This window comes from Ochotona curzoniae, unplaced genomic scaffold (genome assembly GCF_017591425.1).
Source record: "Ochotona curzoniae isolate NIBS_2020 unplaced genomic scaffold, NIBS_Ocur_1.0 scaffold_4683, whole genome shotgun sequence".
Classification (NCBI taxonomy): domain Eukaryota; kingdom Metazoa; phylum Chordata; class Mammalia; order Lagomorpha; family Ochotonidae; genus Ochotona; species Ochotona curzoniae.
In genome coordinates this window covers 1,590,920-1,614,094 of record NW_024467121.1, presented here as the reverse complement: position 1 = coordinate 1,614,094, position 23,175 = coordinate 1,590,920, and the positions used below count along the sequence as shown (strand labels likewise).

At 44.5% G+C, this 23,175-nt stretch overlaps 1 protein-coding gene across 1 annotated transcript in view; it reads left to right on the top strand.

Moving 5' to 3' along the window:
* Positions 1-2,016: 2,016 nt before the first annotated feature.
* Positions 2,017-23,175, top strand: part of FAM171A1 (family with sequence similarity 171 member A1) — a 124,367-nt gene continuing 103,208 nt past the window's right edge. The window contains exon 1 of the mRNA XM_040967927.1: positions 2,017-2,113. Within this exon, the coding sequence (XP_040823861.1) occupies positions 2,017-2,113 (97 nt within the window). The remainder of the gene's footprint in view (positions 2,114-23,175) is intronic.

Below are 23,175 nucleotides of genomic sequence, written 5' to 3'. Positions count from 1 at the left end.
TCAATTTCTGCTCCAACTGGTCCTGTCTCATAACTAACATCTCCACCAAAGGTATTTCCTCAAAGGACTTAAAGGCAAAATTTCATTTTCTGGGGCAGGCTTAATGCTACCTCTCTTAGAAGTAGCCCTCTGCCCCCAAGAAAGTGACTTGTAAGCTTCAGACTGAGCCTGCATCACAAAACCATCCTTCACCCATCCATCTGGCCTGACCTCATGGTGGTGTTGTGGGCTGGTGCCCAAGCTGAAGTTGAGGGCTAAGCTGGACTATCACCCACTCACTTGGTTCCCTATCACCCAGATGGACCCTGGAGCAATAGCCATGTCCCGGGGAGGTGCAGTCAGAAGAAGGGAAACAGTCACCAGTTGTGAGGTTCCTCTCTGACTACCTGCTGCCCTGTGCAGGTGCACAGTTTTGTAGCACTGGTGACTATCAAAGCCATATGGGCTTAGCTACCCCCGAGTTTTTATTGTGTATCATAATAATTTGTCTACTGTAAGCCAACTGGGCAAATGCCATCCTTCATTTTCTTTTTGGTACGGTGCCTGCCATGCCTTAATGCTCAATTAATAAAATTACAACAATAACTCTTCTTCTGGCCCGGTGTTCTGGAAGCAGCCCTGGGCAGATGCTGAGTCCAGGGCGGATTTCTTCAGAGCCGAAGTCCGGGGCAGACGTGGGGACCAGTGCGATGCTGGCTGGGGCACCAGGTAGAGAGATTCAGGGGACATGAGCCCTGCATGGAGGAGGGCATACAGACAGAAGCCGACTGAGACAAAGGGGAATTGGGCTGGGGACAGGGGCACATCCTGGACTTCAGGGAAGTCTGGAAGGTTTTGTGAAGATTTTCAACTTTGGATTGTTTCATTGGAATCTTGGCTCTCCCACTTACCACCTATGTGCTTTCAGCCAAATGCCAACTCTGCTTTCACATCTGTGAATGGGCGTAATGATACCTGCCTCTTGGAGCAACTATTGTGAAGCCTGACACATAACTTCTGAGTAAAAGCATACTCCGGAACCTTCTAGGCCCATCTGTACACTCCCTTGAAAAGCCCAGGATCCCCAATAGCACCCATCTCCCTCCAAATCCCAGATACCTGCGCGGTTTCCCCACCTGACCATCCTCTCGGTCACACCTGGTCTTCCTGGCTGGTGTTCAGCAAGCAAGCCCCTGAGCTGGGTTCAACCTGAAATGCCACACAGTTCTGTGTTTCCTCTAGGTAATTTGGTGTCCTCTGACCTCACCCCACCCCATACCACGCTGCGCCTTGGCCTTACCTCCCCCTGGTGCTTGCAGTCCCTGAACCCAGCGCAAGCACCTGTGGCAGTAGAACCCACACCAAAGGCCTTCTTCACTGGGCTGTCACTAGCGCCATTCTAAGTCCAGAGCCTCAGTCCACCGCAATCCCAGCCTCGCCCTAGAGCTTCTAGTCCCATAGCCGAGCCCAGCCCACCCCCACTATGTTCCTCCTTCAATGCGGAGGTACTGAGCGCCTACCCGCGTTTGGGGTGTCGCGTTCCCGCCGACACTGAGGAGAGAGCTGCGGGATGCGGGTCACCCTGAGGAAACCCAAGAAGGTCACATCCCTGACACAAATGCCTGGGCCCTTTATCCTCCGAGGCAAGGGAACGTCGCGGCCGAGTGGGAGCGAGCTGCCTCAGGGCATCCGGGCGACGGGAGCCGGGCTCCCGCGGCGCAGCGGCCGCCAGGTGGCACCGTGGGCCCGGGGCCTGGGCGCCGCCCGCGGGCCGCGGGGCGGGGCAGGAAGGGGTTAAGGCGCTGGCGGAGCTGGCAGGGCTGCCGCCGCCACCGCGGCTCTTGAGGGAAACCCGGCGCGGGGCGCTGAGGAGGGAGCGGCCGCGGGCTGCGGGGCCGGGCCAATCGGGCGGCGGGTCCGGCGCGCGCGGAGCCAGGCAACATGGAGGGAGGCGCGGCCGTCCGACCCTGACGTGCCGCTCCCCCGGCCCGCTCTTGTCGGCGAGCCCGAGCCGCCCGCCGGCCCCGCGGCGCGGAGATGAGCAGGTCCGTAGCGCTGTTGCTCTGCCTGCTGGGCTGCCACGTTTGGAAGGCGGTGACCAAGACGCTGCGGGAGCCCGGCGCCGGAGCCCAAGGTTGGTGGGCGGCGGCGGGGCCGGGGGGCTTTGTGTCGCGCCGGGCCTGGTGCAGAGGAGGCAGCGGCGGCGGCGGCGACGGGAGGGTCCCGGGCCGCATTGTGGCGGCGGCCGCGGCAGCAGCCTGAGCCACAGCCTCTGGGCCTGCAGCCCCCCGCACCGTGCTCCCGAGGGGGCGGCGCCGCCCAGGGACGCGGGCCCACCCGCCCGATGCTCCAGGGGAGCCGGGGGATCCCTGCGGGCACGGGTGCGGTGGCACCAGCTGCCCGTGGCTCCTCTGCTGTGCATCCCAGGATCCTTTCCTTTATGCCACAACACGGACGCGCAGTTCCTTCTCCTTGGTCGCGGCCAGTGGGGTCGCCTAGGACTCGGTGCTCCAGTCCTGGAAACGGAGCTCGAGGTCTGCGCTGGGTCCTTTTGTTGTGGGGAGGGGGACTGTCGCTGCCCCGGGGTGCACCCCTGGACGCTGGTGTCCACCGCTGCTGCCCGCCACCAGATTGCTGCGGATTGGGAAAGTTTTAGGGTCTTTCCTCGTCCCCCCCCCCCCACCTCCCTACCCGACGTTTGTTGCAGACCGCTAGGGAATTTGCTCAAGAGTCATCCTCAGACGGAAGAAAGAATTAGACCTAGGAGGTCCTAAGCACTTAGAGGAAAACAAATTAAAAAAAAAAAAATTTCCAGGTCTGTGTGTCGCCAGCTCGTGCCTTTTGTCTAGTCTTTGGCCTCTGCAAATCTGCTTTTTAACCCTGGGAGTAATTGGTTGCCTGTGAGAACGACCACGAGCCTGTCTGTCTTTTGTTTTTAAAATCAGAATTTATTTGTGGGTAAGCCTGAAGCTTCCTGGGCAGGCATCACTGGGCACAAATTGGATGACTTCAGGATTTCTGACCTTTCGGAAAGGGCCTGGGGTCGACCACGAATGAGCATCTTGGTCCACCCAGAATGCTGCTGCCTGGACTTCGTTGCTCCCCCTGCTAGGGAGTTCCAGGCAGCTGGTAGACCCCAGGTTTCTCACATCCTGCAGCATCCTGTTGCTGAATCCCTGATTTACCTCCTTTCTTCTTGCTAACCTACCCCAGGAGTCTGGTGTTCAGATGGGAGGACAGAGCAGGGGAGGCCAGGCCCACAGTCTAGGTTTACCTACACGTGGAATTAAAGGTTTCTATATTCAGCACTTGTTGGCACCTCTTGAATGCATCACTTCTTCTATGGCTATGGTAGAATGTGGCCATTATGGATTGTGCATGAATGCAGTAATGTATGTATGTTGGTGGGGGGCATTGATAAGGTACAAAAACACTCTTATGTCTTATCCTGTAGGAAATGAATGTTTAGGACCTTAGATCATCAGCGTCAAATTGGAGCCCTTTCATTCATACCCTACTGCGTTTTGAATCAGCTATCTTAGCAAATGTGTTATTTCCGCCTCAGTGAGGCCATTAAGTCCAAAGAGAAGGTGCTTTTTTTTTCTTTGCACTAGAAATAGCAGTAATATGCGACTACTGTGTTCATATTCATATAAAATGGGAAACAGCACAGCTTCATTTTTTAAAGAAGGCATGAAAAAAGTGTGGATTTAGGTCTAACACCATGTTTTAATGAGCTTTTGTAGCTAAAAGTCAGATTGGCCAGCTAATGTCTCAAAAATGGAATATTCCATAAAATGCAAAGGAAAGGGTAGGCCTAAAAGGATGTGCTTGGGTAGATGCATCCCTGGAGTGTGAGGTGTGGTATGGTTTGTGTGCAAGTTCAGATATCTTGGAATTTTTCTCCCTTATGTTATTTCCATGCTTATTGTTTGCAGGCAAGGATGGCTTTTTAAAAGTGTTAAATACAGGGCCTAATGTGTTTGCTCAGTTGGCTAAATTCTCTCTTTTGACACACTGGCATCCCATATGGGCTCTGGTTCATTTCCCAGCTGTTCCACTTCCCAACTGGCTCCCCACTTGTGGCTTGGAAAGCAGTAGAGGATGGCCCAAAGCCTTGGGACCCTGCACCTGTGTGGGAGATGGGGAAGAGGCTCCTGGCTCCTGGTTTCACATCAGCTCATCTCCGGCTGTTGTAGTCATTTGAGGAGTGAACCAGCCTTTGGAAGATCTCTCTGTCTCTATTTCTCTCTGTAAATCTGCCTTTCCAATAAAAATAAATAAATCTTTACATTGTTAAACTTAGGAGTTCTGTCAGAAATCAGGGTCACCCTCCCTAGCCCCTGGCTTTTGAGCAAGTGGCAGTTTGAGCAACATGGTTAATTTCTCTTTTGACACTCAGAGGTAACCTTCAACCCACTAAGATCTTCCAGCCATCTTAAAATTGAACTATTCTGTTTCTTATGATATAGTTTTTATTTGTTTGCAAAGGAGAGAGGGGGCTAGAGAAGAAGGTGGGAAAATGGGGCGAGAGGAGAGAGAGAGACAGACAAGCAGAGACAAGTCCCATTCACTAATTCTCTCCCCACCATCCCCAGATGACTGCAACAGCTTGGGCAGGAGCCAGGGACCTAACTGCTTGAACCATCACTTGCAGATTCCCAGACAAGTGCATAGGCAGGAAGCTGGAAGCTGGAGCGGAGCTGGGATTCCAGCCAAGGGGCTCTGAGACAGGATGCAAGCATCTAAATTGCTATACCAGACAGTTTAAATTCATGTATTCTCAACTCTTCTTGATTTACACACAATTAGGACCAGTGCTGTGGTTTCACTCTGCATTTCCACAGCAGGTTGTGGATTGTTTGGTACCTATTTGGTGCCTGGGTGGTTGGAAGGTTGGAAACAGCTAATCCATAGACCATAATACACATAGCAGTCATCACCGTTGGCATGCATTTTAAGAAGAAAAGCTTTAACGTTTACTTTTTCCAAAACAAGTTTTGCTTTTACTATAGAACCGGTTACTTTGAAAGAGCACAGCTTACATACGTTATGTACAAGCAGAGTTTGGAAATCACTTGGGGGAAAACTAGAGACATGAAGCATAAGGCGATCATGTACTGTAATATTCAAAGTAGGTTCCTGGAACTAAATTATCAAATGAATCTTTGTTATATTATCTTAGGAAGCTAACATCTGTAAAATTTCTTGACATTTCTTTGCTATTTATTCAAAATAAAACGGAAGGCTTGGCTTGAGATTCTCTAACTGTAGCTGCCTTGAGTCCGCAAAGCAATTCCTAGTGTGACATTTGTCACATGACTGATCATGAACTTGAACTAGCTCTAGAATATGATTTCATGTGTTTATGAAATATTTTATCCAAAGTTGCTATGAAGTGTCTTAGTATCTAGTTTTTTTTTCCTCTGGAAATTTTACAGGAACTATTGTCCAAAATTATTGAGCAATTTTGGCTTTGTGCATCTCTTACAAAACTGAACCTTGACACTGGCTTGCCAGAGGGGCTCCTTGAAGAGAAGCAAGCTGTGCATGTAGACCCTGTAAAGATGCTGTTACTTTTACCTGACAAAAGAAAGGTCAGAGCCAGGCTAACAACCTCATGCTCAGTCTCCCATTATGTGAGCTTACTTTGTTGCTGGCTGTCTAACAACAGGATACTTTGCAACGAAGTGTTCAGCAGGGGAAAGTCTGTCATAATATGTGCAGTGAAGGGTTGCCTACTTCTGTCCTCTTCAAACTCAAACTAGATCATTGGGATCAGCTGAAAGGTGGTAAAGCCATGGGAGGATCACTCAATAAGCGTGACTTACACTGAGGTTATTGTAAGACCATCACATCTAAATATAAAGACCATCACATCTAAATATAGCTTCAGGGCTCGCATCCTGGGAAACTGCATACGGAAGTCACTGAGCTCGGTGGCAAGTATGGTAGTGCCGAAGGGAATTCTCAGAGCTTTAAAAAAAAATGAAACATTTATTTTTTTGAAAGCAAGAATTATATAGACAGAAGGACAAATGGAAGATGGGATAGGAAGAGGGAAAGAGATCTTCCATCCATTGGTTCACTCCTTAAATGGCAGCAACTGCTGGGGACAGGCCAGCTGAAGGCAAGCACTTCATGTGGGTCTCCCACATAGCTAGAAAGGGCCCAAGCACTTGGGCCATCTTCCGCTGCTTTCTCAGGCCATTAACAAAGAGCTAGATTGGAAATGGAGCAGCTGGGATTGAGCCAGAACCCATATGAATGTGGGCATCCCTGCTGGCTTAACCCACTACATCATGATGCTGGCCCCTGGGTATGTCTTTGAAATGACTTCATGAATTACTGTTACAACGTATTTATACTTGTTTATAATAATTTGTAATTCCAGGTTATTAACTTAAAATCCTAGCCAAAAGAAGTAAACATTGAATGGACGTCTTAAGTAATACCTTGCAAATTAAAGTACTTTATCGGCTTTAATCAGGTTTTCATTTTGAACACATTATTCATAACTTGGTCAATCTAACTGCATTTTTTACTATAGTAAACAGTATTTACTAAAAAAATTAATAGAAATATGTTGGAAAAACACAAGAATACTGAATAAAATTTTGAAAAACCAATTTTCAGAGATTTGTTAGGCTTGTCCTATGATAAAAACCTGAGGGCCCAGCACAATAGCCTAGTGGCTAAAGTCCTTGCCTTGCATGCACCAGGATCCCACAGGGGCACTGGTTCTAATCCTGGTGGCCTCGCTTCCCACCCAGCTTCCTGCTTGTGGCCTGGGAAAGCAGTTGAGGACGGCCCAAAGCCTTGGGACCCTGTACCCACATAGGAGACCCAGAGGAGGCTCCAGTCTCCTGGCTTCAGGTTGGTTCAGCTGCAGCCATTCTCGCCATTAGGGGAGTAAATCAACAGATGGAAGATCTTCCTCTCTGTCTTTCCTCCTCTCTGTATATCTGACTCTCCCCACTCCCCAAAAAAGGTTCTTAAGAAAGTGTGTATAGTCTGTGAAACATATTTAAAGGAAATGATTATACACATTAATATTATAGTTTGATATCATTATAGGGAAATATTACATATGAATATTTCACAAAATGCAAATTTAGTACTTCTTTTTATTTACTTGAAAGATACAGAGAAAGAGAACTGAGAGAGAGAGAATCTTTCATCCACTGATTCGCTCCGCAGGTGGCCACGGTGGCCAGGGCTGGACCAAAGCAAGACCAGGGGCCAGGAGCATCTTTTAGGTCTCCAGTGTGGGAATAGGTGGCCAAACACTTGGGGCAGCTTCTGCTTTTCCAAGGTGCATTGTGAGGGATCTGTATCAGAAGTGAAGCAGCCAAGATATAAATGGCACCTATGTGGGATGCTAACATTCACAGGCAGCAGTTTTACCCACAACACCACAATGCTAACCCCAACTTTAGCAGTTATAAAACTATAGCTATAGCTGAATTATTCAGTTCTAGCAAACATGGAACTGACTTATTCTAAATATATTTTTAAAATTAGGCTCCAACATTCTAAGTAGACCAATTAATTATATGAAGTAGCTTTAAAAAATTCTGCGGTGTGACTCAATAGCATGCCCTATATTAAGAAAACTATTAAAAGTCAAACTTGTAAGGATACAAAATGCGAGACAAGTAACTGCTTAGAAAGGCTTCCTAATAGATCCCCTTTGCTAAACTGTTGAGCTGGTGTATTTCAGAGGATTCTGGCTTTGGTTAATCTCTATGCCATTTGCAGACTCCTCTTCTTCCCACATTCAGGTCACCTTGCCAGCATTTGGTGTTTTTTCCCTTACTCTTACAGAACGTAGTAGTCTTGCAGGCTCCAGTCACTAAGCAATGCTGTGTGAATGGCTCCCACTTTGCTGTCTCTTTCCTTCAGCTTTGCTTATTCCTGTCTCTCCTGCTTCTAGCCACCTCCATGTCCACGGACTATGCTTGCCTCAATGCATTGCTCATCTTCCTCCTTCAATCCAACATATTTGCTACAGTTCACACAGCCAGCCATCTCCCATGGTTGCTTTTTATACTGCATTCTTTACTGTCAGAAAGATCTTGCGAAAATAGAGTTTTTTCCCTTTTGTTTTGGTGATGAGGAAACCAAGAGAAGTAAATCAACCAAAGGGAATGAGTGGTGTTCTTATGGTTGCTGGAGGGATGGCCCCAGGGAGGATCATGTTCTAAACTTTGCAGTCTGTGAATGAGCAAAAGGGACTTTGTAGAGTTGATTCAGCCAAGGACCTTGAGATGGGAAACTCTTCCATCTTTGGTCTGATCATCTAGATAGGCCCAGTGTATTCACAGGTATCATTATGAGAGAAATACAGAGGACTGCAGTCAGAGGAAGAGAGGGGACAACAGAAGCAGGGGGTCAGAGTTACAGAAAGGGAAGATATCTCATTATTGATGGCTTTGGAGATGGAGGAAGGGGCCATGAGCCCAGCAATGCAAGCAGCCTCTAAAATGTGGAAGAGGCAGGAATAGAGTATCCTTCCATCAAGCATCTTCTTGTTTCTAGAACAAGAAACTAAGATGAGGTCCTTAGAGAAAGAAGGCTGGCTCGTTTGATTTGCAGTTTTGGAGGCTCACAGCCTGAGATCAGGCAGCCCTGTTGATTGAACATCTGGTGACAGCACTCTTGCTGGCTGAGTCCTGAGGAGCTGGGGAGGTTCACGTGACAAGAGGAAGGGCCTGTCTCTCTGCCCTTTTTATTTTATTTTATTTTTAAAGCTGCCATGATATGTTCAAATACAATCTCATCTCCCCAAATGCTCCACCTCTAAACACCATAATTGGGTTAAGTTTCCAATCCTCTTGGTAGAATTAGCACAAGACTTTGAGGACTAAACCTGTTTGGGACACATAAGCTGACTCCTAAATCATGCCACTGCCCCAGAGGCTCCAGAAAGATTGCAGTGTGGGCAACATCTTAACTTCAGCCCATCGAGGCTGCTTTTGCACTTCTGACCTCCAGGACTGAAAGATCATAAAATCAGGTTTTTAGTCTCTGAGCTGTGGTAATTTGTTATTTCAGCGATAGGAAACTAATGCATACCCTAACTCCTAAGCACTGTGAGAGGAGTACACCGTACAGGGTCAGAGTGTGGCATGAACCATATTTTGGAATCAAGTTACTAGAGATTACAGAGAAATACATGGAGGCTTAGCAAACATGTAACAAAATTTCGTCCAACTAGAGTCATGACAGGGATTCTTGGGGAGCACCCAAGAACATTTCTGCACCACCCAAAAAGCAATTTTTCTTCTGGATGAGATCAGTGGACCATGATTTCCCTTCTGCTCATAAGCAAGGTATATTAAGTCTGCTGTGCTCCTTTCTGAGTAGGAATCAGACCTGTGGGGAGTATATATAACCTTTCAACTCCTGCCAAATGCCATAGTTGGAAATCTTGCTTATTTTCAGACTGAGTTTTATTTTCCAGTGAAACATATCTGTTGGGGCGCATAACGTGGTGTGGCCAACTTCAGCTGCCACCAGCAATGCCAGCATCCTCTGTGAAAGCACTGGTTTGAGTCCCAGCTGTTCCACTTCTAATTCAGCTCCATGACAGTGTATCTCTGAAGGCAGTGGAATCTGGCCCAAGTATTAGGGCCCCTGCCACTAATGTGGGAGGACCAGATGGACTTTCTGGCTCCTGGCTTCAGCCTGGCCCAGCACTGGTCATTGTGACTACTTGGGGGTGTAAACATGTAATTAGAAAATCTCTTTTGCTCTCTGTTTCTCCTTCTTGCTCTGTTGTTCTTACAATCTTTTTTTTTTTTTTTTAAGAAATGTATCTATTAACTAAATGACTATCAAGTGTCACCATAGGCCTTCCATGCTTTGAATTGTTAGGGAACCAATGGCTCCCCTATGGTCTCCAGCACCTCAACACCACTCCATCAATTTTCTCTGCTTTGCTCAAACAAAAGAACCCCAGCGTCTCTGGAACCAGGACTGGGTGAGTGACTGAAGGAAGTCCCATGTTGGCAAAGAAAGAAGCAATGTGGAAGCCCTGGACATGCCTCAGCTCTGTTATCTGTTAGAGAATATAGAGAGATTAAAGACACTGGGGTCTCCTATAGTTTTTATCTTCTTAGAAGGCAAAGCATCAAGTTCATTGTAGCCTAGTGAAGAGAGGAAGGTCACAGAGCAGCAGATGAAGGGGTCACTGGTGATTTGGTGGAGTAATATAAGACTCAAATTTCGTGTTCTGGGCCAAGGAGAAGGATAACAGAATGTCCTGGTGGCAGTCTTCAGCCAAGGAACTGATCTCAATCAGAAGAGAAACCGGAGCCTTCTTGACTTTTAGGCTTTGTTCAAAAGATAAATAAAAGAGTCAGAGAGCACCACTTCATATTTTAAGGCCAGAGACTTCCCTGCATGGTAAGGCAACACATCTGTCTCCTTATCCTATCTCATAAACACTGTGCATTCATTCCTGTCTCCACTGCCACATAGACCTCAGTCTTCAAGAAGTACTTGTGAATATAGGATATCTTTATTTCAGTCTGTTCTTTTGACCCAAACTCTTATGCATCTGTTTACTTGCCATTTTATTCATGTAGTATATCTCTCCTGCAGGAAAATGTTTAGCTGTTTCCCTTTTGCTCATTCCGTGTAAATTATGACCTCCCTGTTTTCCTTATGGGTCTGTCCCAGTGTTGGCTCCTGTTTTCACCAGCATCAGTTACCTGATCTCCAGCCAACACAACATCCTCTGAGTGATTGCTGCTTGTCCTCACTTCCATTCACCTGTGCAGGTTCTCTCCTCTGTCCCTGCACCCACGCTCCCAAATACAGGCATCTGCGTGTGAAGATGCCTAAATACTTACTAGACAAAAAGTGGAGGTAGGAGAGTATGTTTGCATTAAGCCTGATTATTTGGAACTTCTTACCCCTGATACTTTATAATCAAATTAAAAAAAAAAAGAATAAGAACACCTCTAGGGTATTTTACAAAAAGTGATTGTTTATTGACAGGCAGAGCCATAGAGAGGGAGTGAGAAAGAGAGAAAGAAATCTTCCATCTGCTGGTTCACTCCCCAGGTCGCCATAATAGTTACGTCTGGCTGGGCCAAAGCCAGGAGCTCCATCTGCATGCAGAGCAGTGACCAGGGCAAGAACTGTTGTTCCCACGTGGGATGCCAGCTGCCCATGCATCACAAAGCCAGCCTTCGTAAGGTACATTTTTATGTCTTGAGTAAGGTGAAACCAACTGGCTCTTATGACTGCAAGTCCAGCTCTCAGTTGTTTATGATGTTCATTTCTGGATATTTCAGATTTATCCATTTATCCAGTGGACAGCAGAAGTTTAATTTCAAGAAGCATATAGCACATCACTTAGTTTTTCTAAATGGCATTAAATTAAGGAAAAGAGATACATTTGGTGATCACTTTTTAAGCAGCGACAATGTAGTTGAGTAAGTAGTAAGTAGTGATGCTAAGGTGATTTCTGATTACTGAATAATAATTGTGAAGAAAAAGCAAAGCTTGCTCATATTAAACTGGTTAGACAAATAAGATGATCAATTTTGGATTGGATATATTCAGCGTTTAAAAATAATTTTATGTATTTGAAAGGCAGAGAGAAGTAGAATCTTCATTGGATACAACAGCAAGATCTAGCCAAGGTTAAAACCAGGAGCCAGGTACTCATCCCAAGTCTCCTACAGTAGTAGCAGAGATCCAAGTTGCTTGAGTCATTACCTGTTGTTTTCAAGTTGCACATTAAACAAAAGCTGGAATCAGGAGCAAACCTGAGACTTGAGCATAGACACTCCATGTGGGACACTAGAGTCCCAAGTGGTGTCTTAACCACTGTTTCAAATACTTACCTCTGATCAACCAATTTCTTGAACCCTTACTTTTATATATAATTTATAATGGCGCTTAAATATAAAAGCCAGTAAGATCTTTTGGGATTGTTGGAAGTAGCAGATAGCTTAGAAAAGATACCTCGGAATTTTGTATTGAGTTTATGAAAGATAATAAAACAGTTATCTTATTTATCCTATTTTAACATGAATCCTATGGGAATAGAGAAGGATCGGTTTCCTGAAGACTCAGCTATTTTCAAATCAGTTGACCATTTTCATTTGCTTGGACATGATTTTTAGCTCAGAATTTGAAAGTTGGATTTGTCTTGGAGGAAAGATTTTTTAAATGTCATTTTGGCAGTGCTGAATGAAACACAGAACATTTGGTGGGTGACCCAGACTTCTGATTTCACAGGCAGTCATTAGTATCTCCAGTTCAATGGGTGAGTTCACTCCTTTTCTCCATATACCAGCACTGTTAGAGTGTGATTATGGTTTGTCTCTTTTGCACCACGTGGAAAGCTTAGATCTGGAGCCAGCATGGTAGCTCAGTGGGCTAATCCTCTGCCTTGCAGCACAGGCTAAGAGTGCCAGTTCATGTCCCAGCAGCTCCACTTCCAATCTAGCTCCCTACTTGAGGTCTGGAAAGACAGTTGAGGATGGTCTAAAGCCATGGGACCCTGTATCCATATGGGAGACCTGGCTTCAGATTGGCCAGCTATGGCTGTTGTGACCATTTGAGAAGTGACCTCGTGGGTGGAAGATCTTTCTTTTCATCTCTCGTTTGTAAACTCTGTCTTTCCAATAAAAATAAATAAATGTTTAAAGAAAGAGAGAAAGCTTGGGCGTAGCGTGGTAGCCTAACAGCTAAATTCCTCACCTTGCATGTGCTGGGATCTCATTTGGGCAGTGGTTCATGTCCCTGTGGCCCTACTTCCCATCCAGCTCTCTGTTTGTGGCCTGGGAAAGCAGTTGAGATCAGCGCAAAGCCTTGGGACCCTGCACCCGCTTGGGAGCTTGGGAAGAAGCTCCGAGCTCCTGGCTTCAGATCAGCTCAGCTCCAACAGTTGTTGCCACTTGGGGAGTGAATCATTGAATGGAAAATCTTCCTCTCTGTCTCTGCTCCTCTCTGTATATCTGACTTTCCAATATAAAGAAAAGGAAAAAAAAAAAAAGAAAAGAAAAGAAAGCAAGCTTAAATCTTTCCTATTGGAGGGAAGTGTCAAAGAAGTGTTTTCTAATTGAAAGTGTAGGACATAATACTGTAGTGTCGTGAGCTGGTATGCCTTTGGTCTAGGATCGCTGTTGACTCTACAGAACCCACTCAAGAGAAGCTTGAGCTTATGTCTGGTAAGCTGTAGTAATCCAAATCATTTCATTGTCAAGCCATGGCATTTACAAGTGTGGGGCAGCACCAGCAGACCCCTGTACTCACACTGCCCTGCCACAGGGACCTCACCACCCTCAGTCATTGCAGGCTCAGCTCCAGAATACCTGAGCTGAACTCATCAGTTGGAAGAACTCCAGGCAGTTCTTTCAATTGTTTTTGTGAATGATGCCATCTAGATGTATAGCTCCAAACTTTTGTTTGTGAAAGGTGATCCATGCAGGGACTAAAGGAAACATCACAAATTTTAAGGACCATTGTATTGTTTTAGTTATTAATTGCTTCCTTAATAAATTAGCAAACATTTAGTAGTTTAAAATGCCCAGTATTGTAGCACAGCTGCCTAAACTGCTTCATGCAGTGTTGGCTTGCACAAGTTCAGGATCCCACTTTTCTGCTTTTGACCTGGCTCTCCCTGTCATGGCACTGAGGAAAGCACTAGTAGATGACCCAAGTACTCAAATAAAATTTCCAGGCTTCTGGAAACTAAGATAAGAGTTCCAGGTTCCTGGCTTCAGTTTGACCCTGCCCAGACCATTGGGGACAACCTGGGGAGTGAACCAGTTGACAGAATATCTCTTTCTCCCTGTCCCTTGCTGTCACACTGCCTTTCAAATAAATAACAATTAATGCATACATTGGAAACTCGGCCTGGTGTAGTCCCAGCCAAGGCTCTGGTGTCCCACAAGGTCATAATCCAGGCATGAGCAGGGCGCCCTGTTTGCCTTTTTGGAGGTTCCAGGCAAGAATCTGCTTCTAACATCATCATATTGTCAGTATTCAGTCCTTTGCAGGTGCAGGACATAGGGCCTGTCAGCCAGGAGCTTGTCTTTGTTCTGAAAGACTACCTGCATTCTTTGCCACCTTGCCCCCTTCTTTTGCCAAACCACCAAGAGTACATGGAGTCCTTTTCTGCATCAAGTCTCTGCTCTGTGAGATTGTTGCATCTGTGACCTCAGGCAAAAGAGGTACTAAAAGCTCCTGTGATTAAGAGTGGCTGATATTCTTATCATGACTCTTAGTTACTCCTGGAGTCACTTGCCACTTAACATAACATGATCACAGATTCTAGGGATGTGAGGGTGTTGGGCATCTTTGGAGGATTCATTATGCCTACGTGAGCTGAAATGTAAGGGGTTCCAGTGCAGAGTTGGTGAGTTTGGAAGAGGAAGAGGAGGAAGGAGAATGATGAGGCTCATTGGGTAAGGCCCAGGAAAGATTCTAGGCAAATGACTCCCTCATTTCTTACTCCCCTGTGTTTTTAGAACTCACCATGGACACCATGCAAGGAAAACGTAAGGCAACCATGTAAAATCACATGTGGTTATATTAAAGTAATATTAAGTTTTTGCATTTGGATTCTGAGACCCATTAGTGAAGTTTGCTAAATAACTGTGATTGACTTTGTTGAGTGGTAACTATTAATTATATCTCTGTTATACTTAATGTTTGATCAGCGTATCAGAGACAGTATGCTCTGCCCCATTTACCTAGACATGAACAAGTAACAGTGGCAGTGTGCTGTTATTTGCAGGTGCTTAGGACATGACAGGCACTGTGCAGAGGAACTTGAGGGATTGTCACGTTCAGTCTTCACCTGTGAGGTGTAAGTACCTGATTTTCTAGCAGAGGTACAGAGAAGATAAATTACTTTCCCAGTGTCACCTGCTCATTACCAGAGTCCATGGTATCGTGGGAGCCAATGGCCTCTGAGTTCAGACTAGGCTGCTTTGTAACTCAGAGGAATAAATTATAATTTCATACCATTCTGGTCTTTGTGGCATTTTACCAGTATAATTAAGGGGCTTTCACTGGGCCTGGGAATTTTTATGAAGAAAAGACAAAACTACATCTCCTTGTAAAATCCCCATTCGCTTTTGAACCATGGAGAACAACCTTGAACAGCTGTTTACTAAACTTCTCGAAAGAGCAAAGCTTGTATTTGGCTCTGTGTGAGATCCAGATGTGTAGAAGAGATAAGAAGCTTGCACAAATATGTCTCGTGTATGCTTAAGGAAGGTCCAATAAGAGAAGGATAGGATTGGGGGATTGTACCCAGTAGAGTCTAGGGGGATCTTCTGGCTAGTGTTCAAAGCCCATTAGTATTTGGCAGACTGAACATCAGAAGAGAAACATGTTTGAACACAACAGTTGGCAAGATGGGGCTAAATAAGGATGTGGTTATGTGTAAAATAGTCATCCAGGCATGTTTGGATTCATAATGCTTAATGGGATGCCTCTTTTCTCTTTTTGGGCTACAAGGAGGGCTTTGTTTATTCTGAAGATAACTATGAAATGCCAATATTTATTTGGTGTTCAAATTTGCAAAATTTAATCTTTTTCTCTGTTAAAAAGAAAAACTCCCTAGTCCCTTTCTGTTCATAAAGTGACCCAAAAATTGATTTTTAAATGGTACAATTATGGAACTATAACCTTTTTTCTAATTTCTCTTTCTTTAAAATAAAAATTTCATCTCTTGTAAAGATTTTTTGAAAGTATTTATTCATTTGAAAGACAGAGAGATTGGGCCCAGCACAATGGCTTAGTGGCTGTAACTTTGCCTTGCATGCCCTGGGATCCCATGTAATCACTGGTTTGTATCCTGGGTATTGCACTTCCCATCTAGCTCCCTACCTATGGCCTGGGAAAGCAGTGGAGGATGTCCCAAGCCCTTGGAACCATGCACCCACGTGGGAGACCCAAAGGAAGCTCCTGGCTTCAGATTGGCTCAGTTTCAGCTGTTGCAGCTACTTGGGGACTGAACCAGTGGTTGAAAGACCTTTCTCTCCTTCTCTCTGAAAATTCGCCTTTCCAATAAAAATAAATGAATCTTAAAAAAAAAAAACAAGACAAAACAAACAACAACAACAAACAAATGAAAGGCAGAGAAAGATAATCAATCTGCTGTCTACTGGTTCATTTCCCTCATGCCCAGCAGCTTGGGCTGGTCTAGGCTGAATCCAGAAACCAGGAATTCCATCTGGATTTCCTGTGTGGGAGGCAGGGACACACACATCCTTCATCCTCTGTCTTCCCAGGTACATTTGCAAGAAGCTAGTTCAGCAGCAGAAGTACTGGAACTTGAACCTCCACTCCAGTGTGGGATACTGGCATAATCTATGCCACAAGGTCCATCCCCTCCAACTTCCTTCCTGAAAGTATTCAGTCGTACCAGGGAAAAACTGGAAAAACTTTTCAATGAATCCTCATACAGATCATTAGATTCTATAGTGAATATTTGATTGTTTGCTTCCTCACTTACCTATCCATTTATTAAACATCTGTATCTGTTAATCAGTTTTATGTATTCATAAACATGATTCATTCAGTATCAGTGCCCTCCCCCCCAATACTTCAGCATATACATAATAAATTGGTGCTCGATATTTTTTTCTCTTGGGAAAATTTATATATAAGGGCATACACCTATGCAAATCACAATTCTAAGATACAGAATATTGTCACACATTCCCTTTCCAAGTAGATCCTTGCCTCTACTCTTTAGGGAAAAAAGTGTTCTTACTATTTTTTTTTTGCATGTCAGATTAGTTTATATTACCTGCCATGGAACTTTACATAAATGGAATCAGTCAGTATAAACCTAGGCTTCTTTTATTCACCATCACATTTTTGGAGGCTGAATCCCTGTTGTTATAGCAGTATATCAGTTTGTTTCTGGCTGAATAATACTGAATTATATAAATATTCCATTCTATATCTATTCATTCTCCTTGTCTAAGGCCACTCAGGTTGGCTTTTATAAATATGGTTGCTCTGAAATTTGTCCACAATTTTTTTTGATGGTTGATTTATTTGAAAGTCAGGGTTACAGAGAGAAGAGATGAGACAGAGATCTTCCATCTGCTGGATTACTTTCCAGATGACTGCAGTGCATGGCTGGGTCAGGAGCCAGGAACGTGGGTGCACGAGCCTAAACTGTTGGGCTGTTTCCCACTGCTTTACCAGGTTCATCAGCCGGGAACTGGGCGGGAAGTGAAGCGGCCAGGATTCCAACTGGCATGCGTGGATGCTGGCGTTGCTGGCAGTGGCCTAATCTGCACCTAACACCAGCCTGTAGGCAATTTTTCTGTGGACATATTATTTGTTTCTCTTGAGATCGTGCTTAGGAGTGAATTGCTGGATCATAGGGCAAATCAATGTTTGGTTTCATCAGAAACTGCTAGAGCTTTTTCAGTTAGTTGCATCTTTCTGTACCAAGCAAACATGAGATTTCTGTTGCTCCACTTTCTCATTGACATTTGGCATTGTTAGTCTGCTTTACTTTAGCCACTTTGAGGGCAGATCTATAGATTCAGATTTGATTTTAAAAACAGGAAGCATATTATGCTTTCCAGATATGTGACTTGACATTTTGAAGAGTGTTGAGACAGTTTTAGAAGGCAGAATTGAGGTTTTGCTATTGTGTTTATTTTCAGCGACGTCTTAGTTATGTACATATTTTTGATATGTTGTTCATCTGTCATATGATCAAATCACTGACTGTCCCATCTGCTCAAGTTAAACCACTTTATCACATGCAGTCCAGATAACTGGTGAGAGAGTGTGTGCACAGGTCTGTGTGTGTATGTGCACGTGTACCTGTGTTGGGTGGAGAAGAAACAGGAGAAAAGGAAAATAACCCTTCCCCATGTTTGATATCTGCACACTGCAGATGCAGACAGATCCTTGTCATTCCTGTTCTCCTTACTGGGTAGGAGCCCTGAGGGTACAGCCAGTTGGAAGACACAGGTGTTGACAGATTGAAACAACAGCCACGATCTCTTAATGGCTGCACTGCTTTTAGAAGCTCCTTGGGTCACTACAGTATCCATTATATTACTGTTTTGAGTCAGTTTCTCGAAGTGTGTCCTAATAGATTTTCAGTGTTAAGACAGCACAAAGTTCTACATCAGAAGTCGACATCACTGCTGAGTGTGCCTGGATGTGGCTTTCCATTAACAGTGACATGCCATCAGTTTAACCAGCTGCGCTCAAAGACTGTAGATAATGATGTTTCCTGATCTTCTGCCACCTGTAATAGAGTAAAAGCTTATGAAGCCAGAGTGTCTGCTCAGTAACATAGTGCCATGTTAGCTGCCACCTTGATTTCTCTGTGTGAAGTCCTGTATTGCTGCTTTTTTTTTATTTAATATTTGTTCATTTGATTGAGAGGCAGATTTATAGTGGGAAGGAGAAACAGAGAAAGACCAGCTGTCCACTGGGTACTTTCCCCAAGTAGCTGCAATAGCCAGAGCTGAGCTGATCTGAAGTCAGGAGTTTCTTCCAGGTCTCCCATTCAGATGCAGGTCCCCAAGGCTTTGGGCCATCCTCTTCTACTTTGCCAGGTCACTGACAGGGACCTGGATGGGGAGTGAAGCAGACAGGACATTGACAAGTGATCCTGGTGCATCAAAAGCAAGAATTTAGTCACTGAGCCATCATACCAGGATCCTTGTATAGCTGCTTCTTTGGGCTGTTCCCCAGATTTCTTCTTAAGACTTGGAGAGAAACTGTGGCCAGGTTCATTGCCTGAGGAGCACCTCTACCTTCAGCTTCTCATGTAGAATTCTGAGAGCTGGGCTAGGAATGAGGAGAGCGCAGTTTGGCAGGGGTTTCTCATTGCTGCTTGGTGATCACAGGTGTCCTGATGGGGTAAGGCAGGCCTCATGCTGCCTGGCAAGGGGCTAATTGGACTCTGTCTCCCCACTTTGGTTGCCAGCATGGCCACACACTAAGGCTCTGCCTCTGAAGGGACTTTACAAGTGCAGTGCCCCTTGCTGATAGTGTTACTTTTGAGTTGCCATGTGATCCTGTTGAAGCATGTTAGTCTTGGCACTTCAGACATGGCGCACATCTTAAGATTTAATGGGTCCTGAGCTGTTTTCATGGTCCAAAGTAGAGATTAAGGGAGAAGCAGATGTTACAGTCAGGTCCCTCTCTTTTTAGTTGTTTCCTCTCTCTTGTGGCCTTGACTCACTTATATTCCTTTCCAGAGCCTCTGCTTCATAGAATTCGTGCCCCGGGGAGAAGGGTGACACCTGTGCCCTCTTCCGTTGGCAATGCAGTCACCCAGAGTATGTCCCCATGCTCATCGACTGCCTTCTTTAGGCTCTACATAGAAAACAGTCCTTCTGTTGTTTATATGAAATATTTTTATAAAGGGCCAGGATTTTTGCTTTCCTGAACTGGAACCTTCTCTTGTTGCAGTGCTCTTGACGTATATTCTCCAGGCTGATTACTTATTGCAGAATCCCACGTTTATTCCAGCTTTCATGTGACAGAAAGTCTTCCTCAGGGAATTGTTCATCAGTTTATTTTTGTGCCAGGGTTTCCAATATTAAAGAAAATCTGTGGTTATTCTGAGTTAGGAAAACAGTCTAGTATTGGATTAAATGCATGTCTGTCATTTCAGGGGTCTTCACACAAAAGCACAGTATCTCTTTTGAAAGATATCATATAAGAAATCACTTGTACATAGTGGTTTCTGATTATTTAAAACAGCCCCCTCTAAGGAGAGGTTGGAGGAGATAAGCTTTAACATGCCTGCCTTGGAACAAGGTTTTTCACTTTTTGCTTGGTTGAGTAAGTCTCATTTTTGTTGCCTGCCATCTGCTGTACATGTTTTTGAATGTGTGATAAGGCATATGGCTAAGGGATAGAAAAGTTAATGCATGCAACTGGTGAGGGCGGAGGACAAGTGCCTGCAGTCTGGTCAAGTTTGCAGTCCATCTGTTGCAGCACAGAGAGCCCTTTTAAGACGCAGCATGGCTCAGGAGCCCGTGCGGAGAGCACATCAGTTGGGAATTGTCCAACGTTGCCATAAGACCATAGTGAAGTGAAATTTCTCTGTTCTAAAGGATGGCACTTGCCACACAACACACGTGCTCAGTGCATGGTTTTGTTTGTTCCCCTTTGCTATGAATCTGGGTGAAATTAAGTCTAGTGGTTGACCCTTTAGCTCATTCACCTCTAGCAAAGTAATCTGTTCAAATGGCTTTAGAACACATTTGGTCTTCAAATCAACTTTTGTGTTGCAACTTAACTGGTTAGATGCATTTGTAATTGAAAATAGGCCCTTGTTGTATACTCTCTCCACTGCTTTTTTTTTTTTTTTTACATTTTATTATTTGTTCATTTGAAATACACAGAGAGCATCCATCTACTTGCTTATTCCCCAAATGCCCATGCAAGCAGGGTAGGTAAGGGCCAAAGCCAGGAGACAGGAATGCAATTCAGGTTTCCGACACTTGTGTAGGGACCCAGTTGTTTAAACCATAACTACTACTGCCCAAAGTCTGCATTGGCAGGCAGCTAGAATCAAGAACCAGAGCTAGAAATTGAACCCAGACACTTCATTGTAGGATGCCAGTATCTTAGCCACTAGGCTAAATGCTTGCTCCCTCCCTACTACTTTTGCAAACACTTTTCTTCATTTGCCTTTTTAGTTTAAAAAATAGAATCATTAACTATCATGCCATCATTTTTCTTTTAGTAGCCTGGTGGAAATCTAGAAGCTGCAATACATATTAAACTTAGGCATTCTAAATCAGTGCTTATTAAAGTAGTGTATAAATGCTAACTAATGAGACAAGTTGCTAACAGCCAGGACTACTGTGTATGTACACTTGTTTGATAACATCCTATTACTTGGGTTGGGCTGTTCCCGGCTCAGATCTTCCCAGTCCTGAGTTTGGATTCCTCTAAGTACATAGGAGGATGGACTGACAAGACTTCTCAACCTTATTCTCTTGTTTTCTTTTCCATGGATCTCCCCAAATCTCCACTTTTCCTTTACTTTTGCCACCAAAACATTCCCTTATACATAATAGGGTACTTTCAGATCCATGATCTCTTTTGCTACCCATAATTCTGAGAAGTGTTCAGGAGAGTTATCCTTATAAATGAAGAAGATGTGGCTGGTACTGTGGGGAAGTGATTTTCCCACGCATGTCCTCTTCCTCTCTCCTCTTAGTTCATCTCACCCTGTGGCTTTAGCCAACCAGTTCATGGGCAGCACTGTATGCAGCCTGCCAAGCACAGCTCATATTTTTCAGAATGAGCTAAATATTAGCAGGACTTTTCTTACAGTCTCAGCGCTAGGCATACCAAAAGTTAAGACCCAGTCCTTCTTTTCAGGATCCCAAGCTCCTGCAAGCAGTAAAAAAAGATGAGCAGAGAATTCAGTAGGAAGGAAAGTGCTCAAGAATATGGGCTAAGCTCGGGGGAGTGGTGAAGGTGAATAGTATGGGACACTCAGAGGGCTTCCCAGGCAAGTGGCTGAGAATTGCTTATATGAAGTCAAGAGTGTAAGTGCTCACTCCCTAGGCCTTGCTGCCAAGGTGCTCAAGTTCATTTATACAGTATTTGAAAAAGAGCTTCATCTTTCATGCTTTTCTCCATTTCCTCTCCTCTATTCTTCCTCCCCTCTTCCTTTCTTCCTGTTTCTTAATCTCTTTGTCTTCCTTTTTCATTCCTTCCTTCTTTCTTTTCTCTTAGTCACACTCTTTTCTACTTCTCTCCTTCCTCTACCATTGCCCTCTCCCTCTCTGTCTCCCTCCCTTTTATCCTCCCTTCCATCCTTTCTGTAAAATTATCAGTGGTGCCCCTGAACTTGCGTGTGAACTCATGCTTCCTATCTTCTGGGTGTTCTCTAAGTCTGTGAACTGATTGCCAAGTTGGATCTGTCTTCCTCTGTCAAATTCTTACAAACTCTTTTTACCCACTTGTTCTACTTGGTTGGTTAATCTTCAACCAGATATCCCAACATCAAAGAGCCTAGATTTTTTACTCTAACTTTTCTGAACCCCAGCCTCCTCTGCTAATCTCATGTAATTTATTTTTTTTTTCAGTGAAGTTAATGAGAAGTGTCCACTTCACAGCAGCCAGAAGGGTTCAGAAAGTTCAGTATTTTCAAAGGAAACTTAAGCAGAGAGGAGAGGAGAGACCATGAAAGCTGTTAAATGAAGTCAGTGATGCCAGATCTTGATTTATGTATATTATCTTTCCAGTCTTATAAGTTAAGAAAGTAATGCTCAATATCTTGGTGATGGAGAGGGACAACTGAGTTCTAGCCTCATGGATGCCACACAAGAAGAAATAGACAAAGGGCTCCTAGTGACCAGGAATGAGTTGCGGCTCCTTTTAGGTTCCTTGTCTTTGTAGGAAAGGAAAGAAATAAAGAACAGGATGTTGTAAGAAGCACTTGGATTTAAGTTCTGTCCTCTTGTCTCACTGACTCACAGATGTTCAGCAGCCCCCCTTCTACTGTTTGTCAGGCAGGATAAAACGGCTACATGATCCTGCCTTTCCTGAATTCAGAATCTGTTGCATGCAGTTCATTATTCATTTAGTAGAATACTGCTCCAGATGGCAAAATCTGCACTTAGACTTGTTGTAGAACACCTGTCTAGAGACATGTGACTTTGTGCATGATCTTATCCTGTGCTCTATAATAAACGGCACCCTCTGTGCAGTCCTAATGACATAATCTTTCTGGAGAATGGTCTAAGTAACTTCTAACTTGCTGTGAACTCAGGTTTGCTAAAGATTTTCCATTTTTCTCCTCCATTCATGGAAATAATTTAAAGTTAACAGAACTTTGGATAGTAGCATGAAGCTAAACTTTTTTTTCAACAGTAAGGCTTATGGATAAAGAAAGGGCAAATAGTTCTACCACTTTAGGGAAAAGATAAAAAGTTATAAAAAGAAATATAATATAAGGAAAGTAGTACATGACTGTTCCCTACAGCTCCTTGTCTGTTCTCAACATTGCCTTTGAATGTGGAGTAGTACAGGTAATCTTGTTCTTCTAGCCTCTTCTCAAACTTCACTGTGCAGGTCAGTCATCTGGGAAGCGCATTAAATGTAGATTAAACTCAGCTGGTCTGGGACCAGCCTTTGGAGCACTGCCACTCCTACAAGCCCACTGGAGGATGATACTGCAGGTGCATGGATCACACTGAAACG